The following is a 19,450-nucleotide window of genomic DNA, read 5'->3' as shown; positions in this document are numbered from 1 at the left end:
GTGACTGAAAAGGTTGATTCATACCAAGAGAGTGGATTTGAAAAGGTTGATTGAGAGTATGGATTTGAAAAGGTTCCAAGTGGATGATAAGAGATCGTGTACACAACAACAAATAAATACACGCATGTCCTCCTTTTGCTCATCAGCCTTATCAATGACATAAAAGATGATGATCATCTCAAAAGTGTTGCCCCTGTGATGTTTTTCTTCTATTTCGTCTGCTATACTATGGATGCCTGTAGTCTCTTCTCTTTGTCTCCCTTAAAACTTTCCTTTTTCTGTGTAATTGTGCTTCTTATGGTTTGGGTTGTGTTTGGTGAACGGCGTAGAAGTACAATAGATTTTTTTTTCTCTCTTTTTAACCAAAGGCCGAGACGAATTAAAGGTGTCAGTTTAAAATGACGTCCTATTTTAAAAGGGTGCGCTGGTCTTTTCCGTTTTCCGGCATCTAAAGCTGCCGTGATTGGATTAAATGCAAAGAAAACATAGTTTAAGGAGGTTTGTTTTAGATTAAGGGAGTTTCTTGCAATTTGATTATAGTTTAGGGGGGTTTAATGCATTTAATCCTATTTTAAATGAAAAATTAATATTTTTATTGGAGGGCAAACAAGACATTTTACTCTATTTTAGGCTGTGTTTGGATCCATATTTGACCAGGGGGTGTCATTGTTAAAAAAAAAATGCTAACTTACATATGGCTGTCAATTGACCAAATCTCAAGGGATATCATTGTAATTAACCCTTATTTATATTAAAAGGGTGAAGTGCAAATCCTTGTGATTTCAAAAGTGTGCAAATAATACTCTTCGGTAATCAAATTCCACTTTTGTAGCTTGTAAAGTGAGCAAACAAGTGCTTCTGACATAAATAAAAAAATGATATGTGCGTGTCGTGTGATCAAAAAAAACCTCCTTAATACCAATTATGCCCTTTTGAACTTTCCAAATTGCCCCACACTCATTTTTATATATAATACCACTATTTCATTATTTCTCTCTCTATAAATACTACATCTATATTTAATATATTTTCTCTCTCTCTCTCTCTCTATATATATATATAATTTCTCTTTATAAATTTTTGTTTTTATTTATTCTCGCTATAATTTAATTCTCTTTGTGCAAGGACTCTTTCCATATTTTATTAAGGACAATAATACTCTAGTCCTGCCCTAAAATTTGTCTTCTAAGCGTAAGTGGACCAATCGACTTTTGTTCAAAACAAAACCAAAAAAAAAAAAGGGAAAATTATATTTTGATGACTAAAATTAAACATAATTGCTATATAGTGACCTTAAAGTCAAAAAAAGGTGAATAGTGACCAATTTTAAAACTTAATTGATATTAAGTGACCATTTGATGGTTTATTACCTAAATAGCCTTCTTATAATATATTATTATGTAAGTAGACAAATTTACTCTTTACATTAACCTAAATAAACACTTACTTAAATTGACTAACAAAAAGATAACAGATTATTAGGTGAGTCTCTGAAGAGAAGATCAAGATGAGAGAAAACTGATGATGGATATTATACATCATTTTCTTCAAGATTATAAGAGACCGAGAAAATTGTAAATTTTCTTCTTATTCATTATTTTCAAGGTATAATTATTATACTTTACGAGTTGATTTGTCTGAGAGATCTTCTTTAAGATATAAGATTGTAATTTTTAGGAATTTTTAATACTACTTAGTTATAGTTCAAGAAAGAATGGCTATTGTTGATTAATTTCATAATTTTACTAACTGTTAAAGGGTGTTTCAAAAGTATGATTTGCCACTGTAAATGTTATGAGCATTCATGTTGGAGAACCTTGAAAAATAAATAAAGGATGAAAAAGAGATAATGTTGATAAAGAAATTTTAATTTTTTAAATTGGTAAATTGTAAACTAAAAAGGAAAATATTAGATGGTTGAAAGCCTTGAAAAATAGATAAAGGGTGAAAAAAAGATAATGTTGGTAAAAAAATCTTAATTTTTTAAATTGGTAAATTATAAACTGAAAAGGAAAAAAAGAAAACGTTGGATTAGAGAGAGAGAGTAGGAGGAGGATGAATTTAATGACTTATTATTTATATTGGATGTCAATTTTGTCATCTAAAATTTATTTTTAAAATGTTTATTAAACTTTTAAGTATTTTTGACCAAATTATCCTTAAATGGTTACTTAATATCAATTAAGTTTCAAGATGGGTCACTATTCACCTTTTCTTGACTTTAAGATCACTATATAGCAATTATGTTTAATTTTGATCACCAAAATATAATTTTTCCAAAAAAAAAAAAAAATTTAAACGGATTAGAAACTTAAGAATTCAGACCCATCCGAATCCAAAATCTCAAACATTCTTCTCTCACTACTCTTTCTATATAGCGAACCATCACCACCACATTCTCTCACTACTCTCTCTCTCTCTCTCTATATATATAATATATATATATATCAAAAGTATTTGAATTGAACCAAAAACAGAGAATCCAAAAGCTACCAAGCAGAGAATCCAAAAACTAAACAAATAGAAATCACATAAAAGCTTTTGAATTGAACCAAAACCTCAAAACACCAAATCCCTAAAATTCCAGAGCTATACAATTCAATCAGAATGGATTATTTAGATCCAAGAAAGAGACATTGTGTGACTTACCCATGATAACGACGGCACCAATAGCACTTTTTCAGTTGGAAAACTAAGTTGTAGAGAGATAGGATCAGAGCTTAGGGGTTTACAGATCTGTTGTATCTGAATGATAAAACAAACGGTGTAGCTTACCAACATGGCCTTTGAAGTAATTTCCAATTCTAAATCTTTTTTATTATTTTTGTTATGAGAAATGTGGAGGGTATTTTAATCTTTTTGCTTATCTGCTATTATTTAGGTGACACAATAAGTCCTTATTTTCTTCACTTTATTCAGAAATTTTCCAGGATAATTTGTCCAAAATTCTGGTCAAGCACGCCTTGTCCTGATGCATACAGACTATGTCTATGTGCATTGTTCAAAACCAAGAAGTCCCCGTGCGTAAAACTGTAAATATTAATTAATGTCCGTCTATATAATATATAAATACACACACTCTCTATATATATCACTTGGGATGAACAAGGTAGGCAGTACAGAACACCCAACAAGAAGAGAAAAATGTTTGGTACAGTTTCAGAAGAGATGGAAGTGAAAGTTTCAGCCACAGAAGCATGGAAACTCTACGGAACGCTTCAGCTAGCAAAGCTTATTGAAGAAGAGCTCACTGATGTCATTCACAAACTTGAGATTCATGGTGATGGAGGTGTTGGCACAATTCTCAACATAACATTTCCACCAGGTATACATTTGTCCAATTGAATACATACATACATATATATCTATATATATATATATATATATATATATATATAATTGTATTAGTATTATTATTACACGAGTGAAATGCTCAAACTGAATACAGATTTAATATTTTGTATATTTTTATTGAATTAGGGACGCCGTTTTTTTCTTCTTACAAGGAGAAGTTTACAAAGATGGACCATGAGAAGCGAGTGAAAGAAGCAGAGGTGATTGAAGGAGGTTATCTTGATTTAGGGTTTACTCTGTATAGAGGTCGCTTTGAAGTGATAGAGAAAAGTGAGAATACGTGCATAACCAAGACCACAATTGAGTATGAAATCAAGGAAGAGGCTGCTGCTAATGCTTCAATTGTTAGTATCCAGCCGATGGTGAAAATTATGGAAGTTGCAGCCAATTATTTCATCAAAAACAAAAAGTAATTTATGATTTGTATTCACCTTCAAAACTGTCATCGGCTTATAAATGTTATCAAATAAATTTCATGTAGCTTGTTAAATTTGCTTTTTTCAATAAATTAAACTCTTTTTTTCATAAATTTTTTTTTGTTGTAATTAGAGAAGGGTTTTTTTTTTTTTTTTTTTTTTTTTCACTTTTCTAAATTTAAGTAGAACTAAAATTGAGTAACGTTTGTGTGTGTGTGTGTGTGTCTGTGTGTGTATTTTTAAAGAGACTGAAACTCTTACCTTTCATTTTAAAAGGTAAGAAATACGCTACTAAACAGTCTAGACTGTAGCTCATTTAAAAATTGAGTATAATTGAATAATGTTTCTTTTATTATTGTTTTTATCGGCTTTCAATTCCTTGGGAGTAATTATTGAGGCGCTGAAAAGTATAAACAAATATGCGAGTATACTCGGCTATCATGATTCGTGACAACCACCAAATAGTCAAGTGCTTATCCAAGGTTCAACAACCTCCAATAAAATTAATGATAATCATGTTATTTCATACCTAACATCTTTGAATGGGACCGCAGACCTAAGGAAAATCAATTAAACCCTAACAAGGGTTTTATTTCCTTTCAACATGGTGTTTTAGGGTTCTCGATTTAAAGTATTCATCTAACCATACTGAGTTGTAGAAACATGAAATCGAAATTGAAATAAAGCATATTTAGCCAATTTAAAATGTAAAATCATATTTAAGCTGTTGGGTTAGACCTAAAATATTAGTACTAAAGACTTTTCTATCTTAATTTAGATACGTTTCAATGAGTTAGACCCGCGTTTATCAATTAAACATATCTACAGAATAAAAATCATTGACCTAGTGTTTTAAGTCACTTATTTGACTAACTAGTAAGTACTAACAATATGTTTGGATGCTACTGTTTAATTATATGTTGACAAAATGACAAGTATAAATATATGCAATAATTATTTTAAAAAATAAATATATGCAATAATTAAATTATCAAATCAATAAATAAAGAATCTTTATATAACGAGCCCTTAAGATAAATTTCGTCTCGTTTAGTACTGAACGAACTTAATAGTATTTGTCTTGCAAGATATAACGATGTTACTTTCACGGGTAATTGCAGTTCAAACTAATGAAAACGGCGAACCAACCTTTGTGTTATACTCTCTGAGATTCGAACTCAAACTCAATGCAGAACTTTAGGGAATGGAAGAAAGAGATAAAATGGAAATGAAATGTATGATTCAAATGGCTGCTCAAATTAGTATATAGCACCTGTTCGGAAGAGGCACGTCCCATCTCAACGGTGGCAACATTTCAGAATTGGAAAGATTTAAAAATTTTGGACCAGGCCGAAGCCGAATAGGCCCAATCTTCCAACCTACTTTCCTCTTCTAACCATGATCATAGATTCATATGGACTAATTTGGATCCAATTTCTCATTCACCCGAACTTTCAAACACCTATTAGCTTACTTGTCAAAACCCACGTGCCAGCAGCCTCTAATTTTTCCAGGACAAATTGTCAATAATTCTGGCAGCGCGTCTTGTCCTCATGCATGCAAAGTATATCTATGTGTATTATTTACTGTCTATCTACACACACATTCTATATATATATATATATGACTTGGGATGAACAAGGTTAGTAGTACAGAATACCAAAACAAGCATATCACAACCCACCAGGAAGAGATTAGAAAAATGTTTGGTGCAGTTTCAGAAGAGATTGAAGTGAAAGTTTCAGCCACAGAAGCATGGCAACTCTACGGAACGCTTCGGCTAGCAAAGCTCCTTGAAGAAGAACTCACTGATGACATTCACAAAGTTGAGATTATACATGGTGATGGAGACGTGGGCACAATTGTCAAACTAACATTTCCACCAGGTATATATATATGTGTGTGTGTGAGATTCGATATATATAATTTATTTTTTCATACTGAAAACAGATTTAACATTTTGTATGTTTATTATTTGTTTATAGAATTAGGAACGTCGGATTTTTCTTATTACAAGGAGAAAATTACAAAGATTGATGATGAGAAGCGAGTGAAAGAAGCGGAAGCGATTGAAGGAGTTTATATTGATGTAGGATTTAGTCTGTTTAGGGTTCGGTTTGAAGTGACAGAGAAAAGTGAGAATTCATGCATAACAAAGACTACAATTGAGTACGAAATCAAGGAAGAGGCTTCTGCTAATACTTCACTTGTTAGTATTGAGCCAATGGTGAAACTTATGGAAGTCGCAGCCAATTATCTCGTCAAAAATAAAAAATAAATTGTGATACGCATTTATCAATGTTATAAAATAAATTGAAATGTGTCTGTTTGCTTTTATCTATAAACTCTTTTTCTTTCCTTTTCTTTTTTTTAAAAAATTTGTTGTTGTAATTATAGAAAGTCTGGAAGCTATTTTTTTTTTTTTTTTTTGGGTGTTTTTTCGCTTTTCTAAATCTAAGTAGAACTAAAATTGAGTAATGCATGTTATTATATAATCCTGTCAAAAATTCACAGCACATATGATTATAATGGTTACATCTGATCTTCAGATGAGGTGATTGGGCCTGGGTTAAGTTTGGGCCCTTCTAGCCTCGCTTTCTCCAGCAAAAACTGAATGACACTGGTAATTTTTACTTTCAATAATATAATTTGTTTAGCTTTCCACACATCCGAAAAAAATAAAAATAAAAATAAAACGACCAATCTCTCACCTTTCCAAAAGTAAAGAAGAAACAATTGAGTAATATATATATATATATATATATATATATATATATATATATATTTTGAATGGTAAACAATTGAGTAATTCAATGGCAGAAAAGTAAGACTAATATGCGTGTCAAATCGGCTCTCACCAAAGTCAAACGTCTGAACAATGTTCAACAGCAATCATGTATTATCCTTTATAAATTGAAGAAAAAAATCAGTGACTGATTCAAGATTTTGATCCAAATTCAATCCCGTTATTTAAATATGAATTGAAGAAAAAAAGTTCATAATATGATAATGATACAAATTTAATAATTAGTTATTTTACTATATTAAATATGCATTATAAATAATTCAATCTGATTATACTATTTTATATTTATATATATATATATATATATATATATATATTAATTAATTAATTACTATTATATTTATTTAGTTACATAGTTTATATTATGTACCATCATATATATTAACAATTTTTCATTTCATCTGAATATAATTTTAATTTGAATCCTCCTAATTAAATAAGAAACAGATTGGAGCATTCAATTTGGTAATTGGTTAACAATTCCAATATAATAATATGTTAGCTTAATACATTGATGAGTAATGCGATTGCCGGAGTGCTCTCGCACTATTCTTTTTTTAGGGATTTGGGAGAAAGAATTAATTAAAAAAGAATTATTTGTAATAAGGAAACAAATAATTCTTTTTTCTCTCTCTTCTCTCCATGTTCTCTCTCTTGATTAATACCCTCAATCAATCCGTCTCTTTTTCTTTCTTAGTTAACCCTCAATCATTCTTAGTTATTTCTCGCCACATTACATCATTCATCCCATTATTGAAAGATTTGATATTGTAAAGCTTGAAGGTTTGACTTTGGCCCATTTTTTCTCTGCCGATCTCATTACTATAATGAACTTGAGACTATTATGTGTATTTATAATGCATACCCTAGGTACTTTATGATTTTAGAGCTTCCAACAAATAGCAGTTCAAACTCAAGGTCTTATTTCTCACTGTACGGTTGAACTAGAGTAGAGTTGTTGCTTTCTCTACAAACAAAATTGAAAAACAGTTTCATAACTCCTCTAATTTGATTTTTATGAAAGGCTTTGGATTCTTTACCTCAAGGTTTGGATTCTTCATCCTTTCATTTCGTTCTTAAAGTTCGAAATACAATTGAATAAGTTAAGAAAAAGGTTATAATATCAAATCTTTCAATAATGGATTAACCAAGAGAGAGAAAGAGACAGATTGGTTGAGGGTATTAATCAAGAGAGAGAAAGCGAGAACTTGGAGAGAAGAGAGAGAGAAAAAAAAATGATTATTTGTTTCCTTATTACAAAATATTCTTCCTTAATTAATTCTTTCCCAAATCCCTAAAAAAGGAATCATATAGGTTTTTTGTGAGAGCTCTTTAGACTTTTTGCAGAGCGCTCTCACAATAGCATTACTCTAAATTGAATATGAATTTGATCAGGGCACTCCTAACTTTTTAATTTCCTTTTTGAATCGTACTTTAATTTTTTTCCTTTCAAATATATCTCAATTTTTTTTCTTTTTTTCTTCTTAATTTATTTTTTTTTATATTTTTTTTATTATTTTTTTTTTTGGAAAAATGTTCAATTAAATAAAATTCTTCTAGCCTCGCTTTCTCCAGCAAAAGCTGAATGACACTGTACTTTTTACTTTCTATAGCATAATTTTTTTTTAGCTTTCCACACATCCAAAATAATAATAATAAAAAAAAAACGACCGATCTCTCACCTTTCCAAAAGTAAAGAAGAAACAATTGAGTAATATTTTTTTTTCTTTTTTCTTTTTTGGAATTGTAAACAATTGAGTAATTTAATGCTGAAAAGTAAGACTAATATGCGTGTCAAATCGGCTGTCACCAAAGTCAAACGTCTAACCGATGTTCAACAGCAGCCAAGAAAATAAAGGATAATCATGTATTATCCTTCATAAATTGAAGAAAAAAATCAGTGAATGGTTCAAGATCCCGTTATTTAAATATGAATTGAAGAAAAAAAAGTTCATAATATGATAATTAAAGATACAAATTTAATAATTAGTTATTTTACTAAATTGAATATGGATTATATATAATTCAATTTGATATATATGAATATTAGTTATCTACTATTAAATATATATATATATATATATATATATATAAAAATTATTTATTATTATATTTATTTGGTTACATAGTTTATATTATCTATTATCATATATATTAACAATTTTTCATGTCATCTAGTTCCTGAATATAATTTTAATTTGAATTCTCGTAACTAAATAGGAAATGAATTGAAACATTTGATTCGATAATTCATTAACAATTCGAATCTAATAATATGTTAGTTTAATAAATTGAATATGAATTTGATCAGGAACACCATAACTTTTTAATTTCCTTTTTGAATCGTACTGTAATTTTTCCCTTTTTAATTATATCTCAATTTTCTTTTTAAAATTCTTTTTTTTTTTCTTTTTCAAAAAAATGTTCAATTAAATAAAATTCTTTTTTTTTTTTTGTGTGTTATATCAATGTTAGTTGAGTTTTTTTATTTTTTATTTTTTAAATGTACCCCTTTGAATTGAAATCGCATTTCCGTCCCTGAATTTAATTGAATTCGATCCGTTGAGCTATTCACAGAGAATACTAAAAAATATTATAAATTTTTTAATCCATCCTTATTACTCTTTATAATATACTGGTAGTTTTTTATAGAGGCAGGTCATAGTACCCTTCATATATTAAATCCTCCCGGTGTGTTTGTGTGTGTTTTTTTTGTTTTGTTTTTTTTTTTTTCTTTTCAAAACTACAAGATGTTTGTGCGCTGTGAATCATGATTATGTTAGGAATTCCTTATTCAAGTACTTGAAGATAAGATTCACATAGATTGACCATGGTGTGAAGCCACTGGAGTTGAATGAGATTCGGCTAAAGCTCGATTATTTCTTTTTAAAAGACTTAGTCAAGCCAAATGTGATTTTAATTTTTATAACGAATTTAAATTCAGTCGAAATCATTAGGACTCTCAATACGAAGAATTAATTAGAAAAATTAGTCGATATCATTACGACTCTCAATACAGATAATTAACTAAATTTTCTGGTCAAGCACACCTCGTCTGACAAGTCGTCAAAATTTGTGGTCGTTAAAAATTCGTCAAAATTTGTGGTCGTTAACAATTTGTCAAAAGTTGTGACCCAGGTCCACATGCTTAGAAACCATGTCACCATGTGACCGTGTCTATGTCATAGTTCCACAAAACTCTAAATATTAATGTCTGTGTCTATATATTAATATATACACACAAAGTCTATATATATATGACTTGGGATGAACAAGGTAGGTACTGCAGAATACACAAAAGGCAAAATCACTACCCACCAACAAGAGAAAAAAATGTTTGGTTCGGTTTCAGAAGAAATTGAGGTTCAAGTTTCAGCCAATGAAGCATGGCAAATCTACGGAACGCTTCGGCTGCTAAAAATCGTTCAAGAAGAACTCTCTGATTTCATTCACAAAGTTGAGATTGTAGAAGGCGATGGAAGTGTTGGCACAGTTATCGAAATAACATTTCCACCGGGTATACTTACAAACATTCATATATATATATATATATATATACATATATATATATATATATACATATATATATACATATATATATATATATATATACATATACCTTAATTTGTTTAATTTGTTTAAATTTATGAAATGCGCTTACTAAAATTACAATTCTCAGCCACTAAATTTTTTTTTTTTTTTTTGGCCTTTTGTACTTTATATTTTTAAAAATTTATAAAAAAAATTCCATTGAAATTATAAAAATATAATCACTTTATAAATTTGCCCCCACAAATTAAAAGGTCACCCCACTTATAAAATTTTCTGGATCCGTCACTGCAGACACTACACGATTATTAATAATGTTTAAGATCCTTGAAACTAACACGATATTATTATTACACGCGTAACACGACACGAATACGATATAATTATTACACGCGTAATACAGCACGACACGAACACGACACAATTATGAATCAAGATTTGATACGATATGAAAAGACACGTTTAAATCATTTTTTACACAAATACGGCATGTTTATTATATACGTTTAGATAAATAGGTTATTTTTTTTTACACGAACACCACACGTTTAGCTAATCGTGTTTACAAGGTTAAACACGAACACGATACATTTAGTTAGCAGATCAATTTGTATCGACACGGCAATTAGCCCAAACCCAAATCCTCTTATCTCATGTCGTGTCAAATATTGTCACCCCTAAAATTTTCTCTTTATATTATCTAACATTTTTGTATGTTTTTGATTGAATTAGGGACACCGGGTTTTACGTCTTACAGGGAAAAGTTTACCAAGATTGATAATGAGAATCGAGTGAAAGAAGCTACGGCGACCGAAGGAGGTTATCTGAATTTAGGGTTTACTCTGTATAGAGGTCGGTTTGAAGTGATAGAGAAGAGCGAGAATTCGTGCATAACCAAGTGCACAGTTGAGTATGAAATCAAGGAAGAGGCTGCTGCTAATGTTTCAATGATTAGTACCGAGGCACTGATGAAAGTTATGGAAGCCGTAGCCAATTATCTCGTCAAAAACAAAAAGTAAATTGTGATATGCATTCCACCTTCAAATTTGTCAGCTATTTGGTTTATCAATGTTATAAAATAAATTGCAATGTAGCCTGTTTGCTATTATCAATAAATTAAACCTTTTTTTGTCATAAATTTTGTTACTGTTACAGAAAGGCTTAAAGTTTTTTTTATTTTTTTATTTTATCAGACTCACTGGTCTCCAAAGAGATGGTGTCAAAAATATTAGAAAGTTTCTCATCCTTCCGAATACTCTTTATAAGTTACTGTTGATTTTTGTAGGGGCAGGTCATGGTAAACCCTTCTACTTCCTTTGGAAAGAAAAGAAATGGATTCAATGGATTTGGAAAGAAAAGAAATGGATTCAATGGATTTGGAAAGAAAAGAAATGGATTCAATGATTTGAAGGGATTTGGAAAGAAAATAAATGAAAGAATAGTGTGAAGTGTGTTTGGTTTATCCTAAATGGAAAGAAAGAAATGATAGGGAGAGATTTGGTTTTAAGTAGTTTCATTAAACTAGTGTCAACCATGTCCATGAAATCCCTGATTCGTTATCCTCCCATAAATGGAAAGATTTGGAAAGAAAGAATGGTTAAGTAATACTTTTATAATTTCAAAATTATCCTTAACAATTAAAAGAACAAACTTTTCATGACACTTGATTCACATCATATAAAAGGTAATGATTGTAATTGGGTTGTTAGCTTTTTTTTTATTTTCTAAACTCAGACCTTTTCCAAATAAAAATACTATCATTTTATTTCATTTCCTTTATAATTTATTCAAATATGAATAAAGATTACAGTACCCTCTCTAAATTTTTGCCTCTCGATTTTTGTTCTCTAAAAATAATAATTTTTTAATAATAATTTTTTTTATTTTTTTTACCATTTATATATATATATATATATAAGTTTATAAGAATTGTTATATGAAAACAAAGTTTAAAAAAAAAATTAAAAATTTGAGTTTCAAACAAACAAAGAAAAAATCATTATTTATTTACTGACTTTAAATAATAATAATAATCATAATAATAATAAAAGACGAGATGAGAAGGGATGGGGGGGGGGGGGGCAAAAAGTCAAAAAAAAAAAAAGGTTTTGGAAAGTGATATAGGACCATCGCCCAAAATTCCATTGTCTTGGACCGTTGATCTATTGGGTCAAATACCACTAGCACTATAAAGAGCCTCCTACTGGCCCCACTATCAGGCGAGGTAACTGTGGCCCAAAACTCCTCCTTTCTCACCAAAAAAGCCCTAGTGCAGACGGCCTAAAGAATGCGACTATTCTATTCGTTATTTTCTCTAGTGTTTAACATAGAAAATGATAAGGGAGAAAAAGAAAATCAAATTAATTGTCCTTTTAATTTTAATATAGAAGCAACATGGAATCTTATGCCTGCGCAAAATAATACCCTTCACAAGTGTGAGAAAATGAGTACAGTGGAAAATAATTTTGTTATCTCATTCCTAATATCTTTGTATGGGAACTGCAGCAATTTTAATTATATAAGGTTTTCTTCGGACAAATCCCTAGAAATTACACATAATCGCCATAAATCACGACCATCAAATAAACCTAAAGAGATTGATTAATTTTCCCCTTTCAACAGGCATTTTAGGGTTCTAGTTTAAAGAGTGCATGATAACTCCTGCCCTCGGACTAGAAGATGAAAGCTTGGTTTTTCTTCTGGAAGGAAAGCAGAAGTTTTAGTGGTGAAAGATTACGATAGGAGGAATAACATCATCTAACCATATTGGATGCCAAAACATGAAATCAAAATTAAGAACTTGAGTAAAGCATATTTAGATATTGTGCCTCACTAATATGGCCATTTTGTAATGTGTATATGCACCATTCGGTCCCTTGTCTCGGCATTTCTCGTACAGTGGGGCACTCTCACAAGCAGCACGAAGGATAATAAAATACAATGACAAACACCCTGACACGAGAAAAATTAATTTGTGCTTTTCTTACTCTAAAAAAAAAAAAACGAAAGAAAAGAGTACACATCCTGTAACTTCTCTTGTAAAGAGAAATTAGGCACATCAAGATAATACTTTGATATAGAACATTCAATGTGCTACATAAGACATTGTTCAATGGCTTGAAGGTATACTTGGAAGGACATAGGAAGGAAGAACAGGAAGAGAAGAAAAGAAGATAATAAATACATTAATATTAGGTCAGACGAAGGAAGATGGGGAAGAGAAGAAAAGGAGATAAATACATTAATATTATGATATTTGGCCTAATTTCTTTCATAACAACATCTGACTAATATAAAAACATTAAACAAACTGGCATCCAGTACCTTCAGAGGAGAGGATTCTCTTGCTTTGAGTTGTAGTTACAACGCAACAGGTGTCTTTACCTTTGAGCCATCTATGGTCCCCCTCCTTGTTCCTCCATAGCCTTGCGGCCACCGATTTAAACCCACTCCTCACATAAGCCACCACAAGCGCCAAAAGCTCTCTGCAGAACAGAAAACTGATAGGATTTACCATCATCATTCATAAGCATTAAGCACAAACCTAACACGGTGAGCATCCCTTGCAGTCACAAGGAATCTCATCGTGTCATATTCAAACGAGTTTATCAATTCCCCACAGAACCATATGGATGCCGCAAAACTTAATTCAACTATCACTAATATGATCTTTTACGCATCTTGCCCAATTTCAAAAGCTAAAATATAGTTTTCATATATTTCAAGAGCCGAGTTACTGCCTCTTGCTTGCTGGTGCAGGGATTGGAAGTGCTATATTTGGGAATCATAGAGTAAGATGCTATGGTGTTACAAATAATATACAACTCAAGTCATGTGGCAAGGACAAACACGAAATAGTCATTGTTTTCTTTATTGAAATAACCAAGAATTGAAAACTGAAGGCAGGTCTTGGCACAACGGTAAGGTTGATCCATTGTGGCATAGAAATACGGGTTCAAAACAGGAGACAGTCTCTCCGCATATGGAAGTATGTCTGCATACATCAACCCTCCCCAGACCCGCAGTGGTGGAAACTTTGTGCAGTAGGCTAGCCCTTTCAGTCTATACAGGAAACTAACAATCCATTGTACCTTTAATTAATATTTTTCCCAAAAGATTCTAGTCTGGCATAAGTTATTAGATTACATATTTTCATATATATTCAACTATAACATCATAATTTTTTTTTTTTCATAGGCCACCAATATATCATCATGTGGGTTACATACAAAATGTCCGTTACACTACTGTTTCTTGTCAAAGGTTCCGGTTAGGCATTTGATTAACATTAATGTGGGAAGGTATTCTTTTCTTCTTCTTTTTTCCCTTTTTTGTTGGATATGTAAAAAATATTTATTGACATCTATTAGATGAATTAAGGAAGGGACACTTACTTCAGGGTTAGCTGAAACTTGATGTGAAAGGCTCCAGATTATGAGAGGAAATGGCTCAGAATTTCTCAAAGGGCCAATACCTTTGGAGGCATTTAGCAAAATCTACATCCTAATTAGTTCCGGCTCTTCACTTTTGTTTATATTATATTTTTGCTCTTTAGAATTTTACAAGCATTGCTCTCATTATCTCATGAAGTTCCTTCTCTACCCTTCTTCGACAACATAGCGTTTAACCCTTGCACACTCTATTTCTTTAATAAAGATCCATTTTCTCATCAACTAAAATTCACAAAACTCTCGCTCCTTTTCAGAAAACATACTCTAAAGGTGAAGTTAGTTGCACCAAGATAATGCTAAACTCACCTTTTCAAGTCATGATACCTTTTCTTTCCAAAAAGACATGATGCATCAATGATCCCCAAAATGATAACAAGTGCAGCAACTATTATTCAAGTTATATAAAATTGATGTCAAAATAACTAGGCACTCAATTCCACATAAAATAATCTTCCTTCTCCTCCAATATAGAACTAACTCCAAATATCACTTTTGCTCTAAAATAATAGGAAATCATCTTGTGTTTTTTTTGTTTCTTCCTTTTCCTTGCCATTTCTTGATTTTTCCTCAATTAAGGATATATACAGTAAATAATTAGGAGTTTAGGGCCACTAGTTGTTTTGAGCAGATATCACCTGGTCTTCTCTAGAATCTCTACAGTAGTTCAAGTACAATCAAGAAAAGAAGAATAATTTACTTACAATGGTGAGCAAGGAGATCGACCCCCATTGACATAGTAAATGAACAAGTATGAATCATAATGCTGGCCATTGATGAAATAAAAACCATACAATCGCCGTACACATTGGAAGGACATTTTCTGGTACAGATGGATGGCAGGATTATTGTAAGAAATCACGTGGAGGTAAACTGCTCGGCAAGTAGGAAGACTTGAGGCATATTTAATAACCTCTCGAATAAGTGAAGAAGCTGAAATTTTAACAGCAGAAATATTATTGGTGAAAGAATGATGAAATTCAAGGAACGTGCCATAGAAGTAACAAATTATTACCTATTCCAAGGTTTCTATAAGATTCTACTACTCCCAGTGTCAGAATGTAAACTAGTGTTTGATCTGATTTTGATGAGTCAAATCTGAGCAAATCTTCTATCTGCAAGGCAAGGGCGGTTTTGAATTGAATACACTCATGAAACAGAATCTTAAATGCCAATTATGCCTTAAATACAAACAAATTCTTGAATGAGGACTCAGTTAGCTATGGGTAGTGTATGTGGCTTGCAAAATGAAGCACTAAGAACCCCTGATGTACTTGAGAAACCATGCTCTCAGTATGACTCAACAGTCAGCGATGCCCAGCTAGACTGAGGGCTCACCTCACTCTCTTTTGCCAGAACAATTCGTGCAGTAACAAATCCAATAAGTTCGTCCCTTTGACCATTAGGTCGATTACTGTCAACAGCTCCCCACGACACGATTTCACGGCCATTAACGACATTCTGAAAGAACTCAGGCTCATACCTGCAAAAATAACAATATGCTCGTTAACAAAAGAAGCAATGACATCATCTTATAGCCGACAACCCATTAAATAACATGAGAATGAGGTCACCAGACCTGATAGGAAATAGATCACCATGGATTTTCTCAACAACCTCTAAATCAGAGGATCGTATAGGCCTATAAGATATGATTGGACGGTGGGAACCTTTCAGGTTTATCATTGAAGAATATGGCATCAATCCCAGCAAAGCTTTGATATATTTGGAGTACCTGTCCAGGAATTTGTCCTTCCATTTATGCTACATCAACCATGAGGGCCATCCAGTAATCGATAGAACCTGGTAAAATGCTTGTTCTGATTAAGAAGTAGCTGTAACTACTGCTTGGTTTCTCTTCTGTTACATTAGGTTGTGGGGAAGATAGATGCAAACAAAAGAATTTTCAGAAACGTGTGTCATTTAAACCCCAAATGGCTATAAGATTCTTACTCTTTTCTTTTTCTCAATCTTCTCATGAACTTAAATAAAACAATGGCCTCAGATAAGTTTGAAAAAACAAGCAGAAGTTGCTTATAAGATGATATATTAATCAAGCATATGTATCAGATAAATTAGATTTTTTTTTTCTGTAAGTCATCTCTTAAAATTGCACGTGAAAGGAAACTTAGAACCCATCAGTATAGAGTTCCATATGATGCTAGTATGCTCAAATACAGATAAAAGGGAACAAATTAGTTGGTTAAAAAGTATTACCCGCTCTTTCCTAGACAACTAACATCCAAGTTCACCAGTGAAATTATTGTACTCTTTAGGGGTGATTGTTGACCCACGACCTGCAGAGTCAACCGGATCAATTATTTTACCAATAGGCAAAGCTTCTAAAGTGTAGCAGGAATATAAGAAGTTCCCCATTCCCAAAGCAGTAGAATTATTGTAGCACAATGATAAAATTTATATTAAGAAAATCATTATCTGCGAAAAAGTAAAATTTAACAGCAAAAAAACAACATGCAAACTATTTACTGCAACTATCAAATTATAATGAGATAAAAAGGATTAACTAAGATGAGACACATGCCAATAGAAATATATAGGTCAATATATGACAGGAATTTATAACAAAAGCACCATTCAGTCTAGAAAATCACAAAACCAGAAGATGATAAATTCCTCCAAATGAAAAGTAAAATCCGATCCCAGCTTCAGCTCAAAGAGGGCTAGAAAAGCTTAAAAAATGATCTGTTTCACTAGGATATGGTTAGCAAGTCAGCTTCTGACTTGATCACTGATGCAGTGAAAACCTTCTGAAAGGGATAATTCCCAAGCCTTTTTAGGATAAAGGATTAGGAAGGTCTTGCTGCAGATTGTACTTGGGTCTCATATGGTGGGCAGTGGGCTAGCCTAGGATCTTTGCTTTACCAGGATGTTGCAAGCCTGGGAGCTGGATGCAATTGATTATTTTCCTTGTTTGTTGTTTACTTAGGTTGTAGATGTGGGGGAGGCTGACTCCATGAGAAGGGTGGCATCAAAGGACACAAGGTTTGAGGTTTATCCCTTCTACAAGGATTTGAAAAGAAAGCTCATCCAATCTTTGTAGAATGCCATTTGATACAACAAAGTACTTCCAGTCAAATCACTTCCCAAAGTTAACAAGACCTCATAACAAGCTAAATCTAATTTATAAATTCATGTGTTCTTGAATAACACAACACCAATTACAGGTCCAAATTCCAATTTATAAACTCAAGACATCTCCAAATGGAAAGAGAGAGTCATAATCATATACTATCTAACTTTATTTCACATAACTACAATTAATATTCATTGGAGTAATCGATTCGGATAATAAATAAACATCAATTTCCATCACTGATTGACACATAATTAGAGAATTGACTTCGTGTATCAACAATAACGAAGTTCGAATTATCAAATTTAAATTCTTTTTCAGAGTCCCATGCTGAGAAGTGTAAAATTAAATTAAAAAAATTAACAATCATCATCAGCAAAGAATAGAGAAGAGATAGAGATGTCCGAATACATTCACAAAAATTGAGCTTTTAGGGCGTATATAATAGATAGCAAGATGAGATCTATAAAGTTGAATCAAAGCTCTTACCTTTTTTATGTGGCGTAATTATACCAAAGCTGTATCGGAGATAGTTCGGAGAAACAGAAAGATATAGAGAGAGAGATCGGATATTGTAGAGAGAGAATCAGAAAGATGTAAGAAAGGGAAAGTCTTTTCCTTCGAAATATATTTTCCGGGAATTGTTTCGTCGGATGGAAAACCAAACAGAAACGTTTGGAATCGAATACTTTCGTGCCTCCCCCTGGTCGTCAACGACTCGTTACTCCGAGTTTAACATTCTGTTGAGGCAAAATGGCTAAAATACCCCCCACTTCTATTAAACAATGTTTAAAAGATTTTCTTTTTTCTTTTTCTTTTCGGTTTTTAAAACTATTTTATCTTCCAAAAGATTACTAACAATGACACAAAAATTAGAAAGAAAAAATAAAATAAAATAAACCATAAAAATTAGTGTGATACACAATGAAAGAGAACATCAAATTGAAAATAGAATAAAAGAAGTTAATTTATTTTAGTTTTTTTTTCAAAATTACAATTATAAGAGTTATTAATTGTGTTCACAAATCACATTATTAGTAAAATGTATTAGTAGTATATCAGAACATGACATATATATATATATATATAAAAGAAACAAATGAGAGAATGAGATGGATTTTTTACTAAGTAATATGTGTAAATATGTTGCTCCCTAAAAATATACAAACGTATGATATAGAAATGATATCTTATTATAAAGAATTTGTTAAAACACATAATGATTGTTGGATAAATTTCTTTTTTTTTTAATAATTATTATTTATATATATATTTGTATCATATCTAACTTTCATTATGGTTGGTGTGAATAAATTACCTTTCACAACCACACACACACCAATCAATAGAGACTATATAACTTATATGATACATAACTTTGATCATACTATAAACAAATAAAATACTTGAAGTCTTGAATATATACACACACATATGGATGGAAATACATATATATGTGTGCCTTTGCTTTATTTAGAAATGGAGCCTCCCACTCAAGAAAAAAATGGGACCTCCAAGTCTATCAATAATAAAAACAACTTTACAGTAAGAATGAATTGGAAATTTCTAGTTACATACAGAATTGACTTAGATATTAAAATAACAAACTTGTTACATTTTCAATTCAATATTTGTTTTTAGGGGTAATATAGCGCATTGGCAGAAATTTGAGAGATAAAAATATTGAACGGGGCATAATTTTGTGTTCATATATTACATATGTATAATTTTCTTTAATTGTAAACATTCCTCTCTCAATAAAAAATGACCTCTTAAAAGTCCG

General features: G+C 31.3%; 4 protein-coding genes across 9 annotated transcripts; 3 read left to right on the top strand and 1 right to left on the bottom strand.

The window, feature by feature from the left end:
- Positions 1 to 3,018: 3,018 nt before the first annotated feature.
- LOC132312883 (norbelladine synthase-like) lies at positions 3,019 to 3,883 on the top strand. Its single transcript, XM_059811443.1, has 2 exons — positions 3,019 to 3,325; positions 3,481 to 3,883. Exons 1-2 carry the CDS (start codon positions 3,145 to 3,147, stop codon positions 3,765 to 3,767), a joined length of 468 nt encoding a protein of 155 aa, XP_059667426.1. The 5' UTR covers positions 3,019 to 3,144; the 3' UTR covers positions 3,768 to 3,883.
- Positions 3,884 to 5,392: 1,509 nt separating this feature from the next.
- On the top strand, positions 5,393 to 6,115 carry LOC132315026 (norbelladine synthase-like). The gene is made up of 2 exons (XM_059813789.1): positions 5,393 to 5,656; positions 5,756 to 6,115. The coding sequence occupies exons 1-2, from the start codon at positions 5,404 to 5,406 to the stop codon at positions 6,046 to 6,048; spliced, it is 546 nt and encodes a 181-aa protein (XP_059669772.1). The 5' UTR covers positions 5,393 to 5,403; the 3' UTR covers positions 6,049 to 6,115.
- A 3,700-nt stretch (positions 6,116 to 9,815) lies between these two features.
- Positions 9,816 to 11,263, top strand: LOC132312882 (norbelladine synthase-like). Its single transcript, XM_059811442.1, has 2 exons — positions 9,816 to 10,093; positions 10,858 to 11,263. The coding sequence occupies exons 1-2, from the start codon at positions 9,844 to 9,846 to the stop codon at positions 11,142 to 11,144; spliced, it is 537 nt and encodes a 178-aa protein (XP_059667425.1). The 5' UTR covers positions 9,816 to 9,843; the 3' UTR covers positions 11,145 to 11,263.
- A 1,911-nt stretch (positions 11,264 to 13,174) lies between these two features.
- Positions 13,175 to 18,393, bottom strand: LOC132312881 (histone acetyltransferase MCC1-like). Of its 6 annotated transcripts, none has more exons than XM_059811439.1 (7): positions 18,157 to 18,393; positions 16,791 to 16,870; positions 16,153 to 16,308; positions 15,912 to 16,056; positions 15,589 to 15,688; positions 15,278 to 15,506; positions 13,175 to 13,625 (listed from the first exon to the last, which is right to left on the bottom strand). In XM_059811439.1, the coding sequence occupies exons 3-7, from the start codon at positions 16,272 to 16,274 to the stop codon at positions 13,427 to 13,429; spliced, it is 795 nt and encodes a 264-aa protein (XP_059667422.1). In that variant the 5' UTR covers positions 16,275 to 16,308; positions 16,791 to 16,870; positions 18,157 to 18,393; the 3' UTR covers positions 13,175 to 13,426. The 6 variants fall into 6 exon arrangements, with proteins under 6 accessions (XP_059667422.1, XP_059667416.1, XP_059667420.1 ...); XM_059811433.1 differs by having other exon boundaries at positions 16,153 to 16,433; positions 18,157 to 18,392; XM_059811437.1 differs by having other exon boundaries at positions 16,153 to 16,376; positions 18,157 to 18,392.
- Between the last annotated feature and the right edge of the window lie 1,057 nt (positions 18,394 to 19,450).

Source organism: Cornus florida, unplaced genomic scaffold, assembly GCF_030987335.1.
Source record: "Cornus florida cultivar Cherokee Brave unplaced genomic scaffold, ASM3098733v1 CherokeeBrave_3.0.0_Hap2_Chr06, whole genome shotgun sequence".
Classification (NCBI taxonomy): domain Eukaryota; kingdom Viridiplantae; phylum Streptophyta; class Magnoliopsida; order Cornales; family Cornaceae; genus Cornus; species Cornus florida.
This window is presented reverse-complemented; position numbering and strand designations above follow the sequence as displayed.

Excerpts from the sequence above, each read along its gene's own strand:
- LOC132312881 (XM_059811439.1), bottom strand. The coding sequence starts at position 16,274 with ATGCCATATTCTTCAATGATAAACCTGAAAGGTTCCCACCGTCCAATC. Across the intron at positions 15,689-15,911 it reads TTCTGGCAAAAGAGAGTGAG|ATAGAAGATTTGCTCAGATT; the intron begins GTGAGCCCTCAG and ends CTTGCCTTGCAG. Across the intron at positions 15,507-15,588 it reads TTATAGAAACCTTGGAATAG|CTTCTTCACTTATTCGAGAG; the intron begins GTAATAATTTGT and ends TTAAAATTTCAG.
- LOC132315026 (XM_059813789.1), top strand. The coding sequence starts at position 5,404 with ATGAACAAGGTTAGTAGTACAGAATACCAAAACAAGCATATCACAACC. Across the intron at positions 5,657-5,755 it reads CAAACTAACATTTCCACCAG|AATTAGGAACGTCGGATTTT; the intron begins GTATATATATAT and ends ATTTGTTTATAG.
- LOC132312882 (XM_059811442.1), top strand. The coding sequence starts at position 9,844 with ATGAACAAGGTAGGTACTGCAGAATACACAAAAGGCAAAATCACTACC. Across the intron at positions 10,094-10,857 it reads CGAAATAACATTTCCACCGG|GGACACCGGGTTTTACGTCT; the intron begins GTATACTTACAA and ends TGATTGAATTAG.
- LOC132312883 (XM_059811443.1), top strand. The coding sequence starts at position 3,145 with ATGTTTGGTACAGTTTCAGAAGAGATGGAAGTGAAAGTTTCAGCCACA. Across the intron at positions 3,326-3,480 it reads CAACATAACATTTCCACCAG|GGACGCCGTTTTTTTCTTCT; the intron begins GTATACATTTGT and ends TTATTGAATTAG.